At 50.1% G+C, this 2,652-nt stretch overlaps 1 protein-coding gene across 1 annotated transcript in view; it reads right to left on the bottom strand.

Moving 5' to 3' along the window:
* The window catches only part of LOC119833394, a 17,798-nt gene that overhangs the window by 4,771 nt on the left and 10,375 nt on the right, over nucleotides 1–2,652 (bottom strand). Inside the window, exons 12-14 of the mRNA XM_038357381.1 lie at nucleotides 2,239–2,375; nucleotides 1,478–1,603; nucleotides 18–366 (exon numbers count right to left, since the gene is read on the bottom strand). Coding sequence (XP_038213309.1) covers nucleotides 18–366; nucleotides 1,478–1,603; nucleotides 2,239–2,375 — 612 coding nt within the window. The remainder of the gene's footprint in view (nucleotides 1–17; nucleotides 367–1,477; nucleotides 1,604–2,238; nucleotides 2,376–2,652) is intronic.

A 2,652-nucleotide genomic window follows, 5' to 3' on the forward strand; every position in this document is an offset into this window, starting at 1 on the left:
CGGGGGCGGGCGCGTGCAGCTGCGCCGGGATGACGACGTCGGTGGGCAGCGCGCGCGGGGCGGGGGCGTCGGGCGGCGTGACGGGCGGCGCGGCGGGCGGCGCGGGCAGCGCCTGCGCCGGGATGGTGGTGGTGAGCGGCAGCGCGCGCGCCGGCAGGTCGGGCGGCGGCGCGGCGGGCGCGCGCAGCACGGGCCGGAAGGCGGCCTCGTCGGCGTTGGGGCGCGTGTGCGCGTCGGCGTCGGCGTCGGCGTCGGCGCGCGGCGCGGGCGCGGCGGGCGGCGGCGCCACGACGCAGCCCAGCGGGTCGACGGCGCGCACGACGGCGGCGCCCGGCGCGGGCGCGGCCCCGCGCGGCGCGGCGAGCCCTACGCGAAACCGAAGGCAACCAGTTAGCGGCGGCCGCCCGCCGCGCCCGCCGGGGCGCGCCGAGCGGCCGGCCCGCGATTTAGAAAAGCGTGAGAACGTTAATAGAAAGCCAAGAGAGGGTGTTACGGATGCCTTTGGCTTCGGTGCGGGCGCCGGAGAGGCCGAGTGCGTCGCCGCCCGGCGCGGCGAGGACGCGACCTCTCCGTTCGCGGTGTTATAGGTATGTTCTTCAGTAACCCCTCCACTTGATTCGCTTCACTCTTGTGCACTTTCACCATTTAGTATCGAATGGTTAAATAATGAATGTTAAATACGGTGTTTGGATGCGGTTTACTCGAATATTGAAACGTTGTCCCGACAAAACGTGAGTAAAAAACAAGCATGTAACAAATGTTACAAATTAAATATTATGATGATCGAGACCGTAAAATGTAACTGTCTCACTAAATTCACGAATAATCTTTTAAACGTTTCCGCAAATGAACAATAAATCTACTTTTAATTGATAAAAATAAGTACCTTCATTATACTACAATAACTCCTAACAAAGAAAGCAAAAATTCATAACGCACCCCGCTTCCACCGGGTAAAATAGCAAAACATTACGTATCATGCAAAAAAAACAATGTTTTCAGGTGTGAAAATTGTTATTTTTAAACCGCGTAGTTAATAAACAACACTAACGGGTAAAAAAGGCGTTTGTTGTGTAAACTTGAGAAAGACTGTGAGACTCTGAGCTCTTCAATTTACCAAATCAAAACTTTAAGTTTAAATACTTAAGTTATCAAAACTTAGATTTTTATTAATGTTACGAGATCAATTTAAACTCAACATTATTTCCCAAGTTTTTTTCTAAAAATCCTGGCATATTCTAGTTGCCAGTATATAGTACTGTTCGGAAGAAAATAAGGACCATTTGTGTATCTCCACTTGACATTTACTAAACCATTAAATCAAATAACCATGCTTTTCCAACTTATTAATTAACGTACATACTAATATAATAAAATTTCAAGACCAAAATCCAAGTTGAAAAACTCCAAAGCGCAATGAGCCTTATTTCCTTGCACGTAAAGTCGATAATCCGAGAGCGCACAGCATGCGACATACCGTGGTCCTCCTTCATGGCCTCCGCGAGGTCCTCCTTGAGCTGCACGTCGCACACGGCCGCGCGCCCGCCGTCCGCCAGCAGCGACTTGCGCCGGAAGCTGTCCGACGGTGAATGTTCTAGGGAACCTGCGAGATACATGTGACGTCACATTGTTCATTAACCAATACGCATAACTTATGACAAAAAACAAAACTTTTTGATCGTCCTCCTCCAATCATGAGCAGTGATAGTTGACAGTTGTCATTATCTGATTGCGCTTTAACAAGAAGTAATAAAAAAGCGCGGTTAAGCAACAGTTGGCACGGTCATAAATTGGATGGGTGACCAATTTTGCAATTGCTCTGTAACTTATTCATACAGATTCCTGTTGCGAGTCCGACACGCACGTGGCCGATGTAGACATGGGCAATGAAAATTCAAGGGATCAAAAAAATATTGCAATATAGGAGAAGAGTATGCTTTCGCACGAACTGTGCAAGCACGCACCGGGGAAGTATCAAAGACTGGCGTGAAATAGCAGCATGCTACTGCTACTATATGTTTCGTATGGCAAGTGGAGGAGCCGGAGGCCCGTTTCCATTTTCACACCCTCCCCAGTCCATTCAATCGTTTCCATTCCTTCATTCCTTCTTTAAAATCCATCCATTCCATTCCTTCTTTAAAAGCGGGCAGCGCGTTAGCACCACCTCTGCTCTGTTCACGGGCGGTGGTGATCGCTTACCACCAGGCGAGCAGCCGACAGCGATGGTGGCGGACTCACTGGCGGAGCCGGAGGAGATGAGCACGGGCACGACGGGGCGCACGCCGGGCATGTTCACGGGGTTGGAGCGCGCCGCGCCGCCGCCCGCGCTCGTGTCCACCTCCACCGCCTCCGCCTCCGACAGCGACGAGTTGGACCTGCGCACCAACGGATTAATAACACTATATATATGGTGTGATCGTTTAATGTTCACAGGAGTTCTTTTCAAAATAACAAGAAAAATATATTCCACAAAAAAATTCTATGTCGATGACGATAGTACATACATTGTAAGTCTATTATACATGGTATAATCGTTAGCAGTTAATCGTTATACATGTAATCACTAATATTCTCAATTAGACTACAGGCCCATATAGAAAAAATTACGGGTCATTTGAACCACCAGGTGACCTATCTAGAACGATATAAGAG

The sequence above is a fragment of the Zerene cesonia genome, chromosome 17 (genome assembly GCF_012273895.1).
Source record: "Zerene cesonia ecotype Mississippi chromosome 17, Zerene_cesonia_1.1, whole genome shotgun sequence".
In the NCBI taxonomy this organism is placed as follows: Eukaryota; Metazoa; Arthropoda; class Insecta; order Lepidoptera; family Pieridae; genus Zerene; species Zerene cesonia.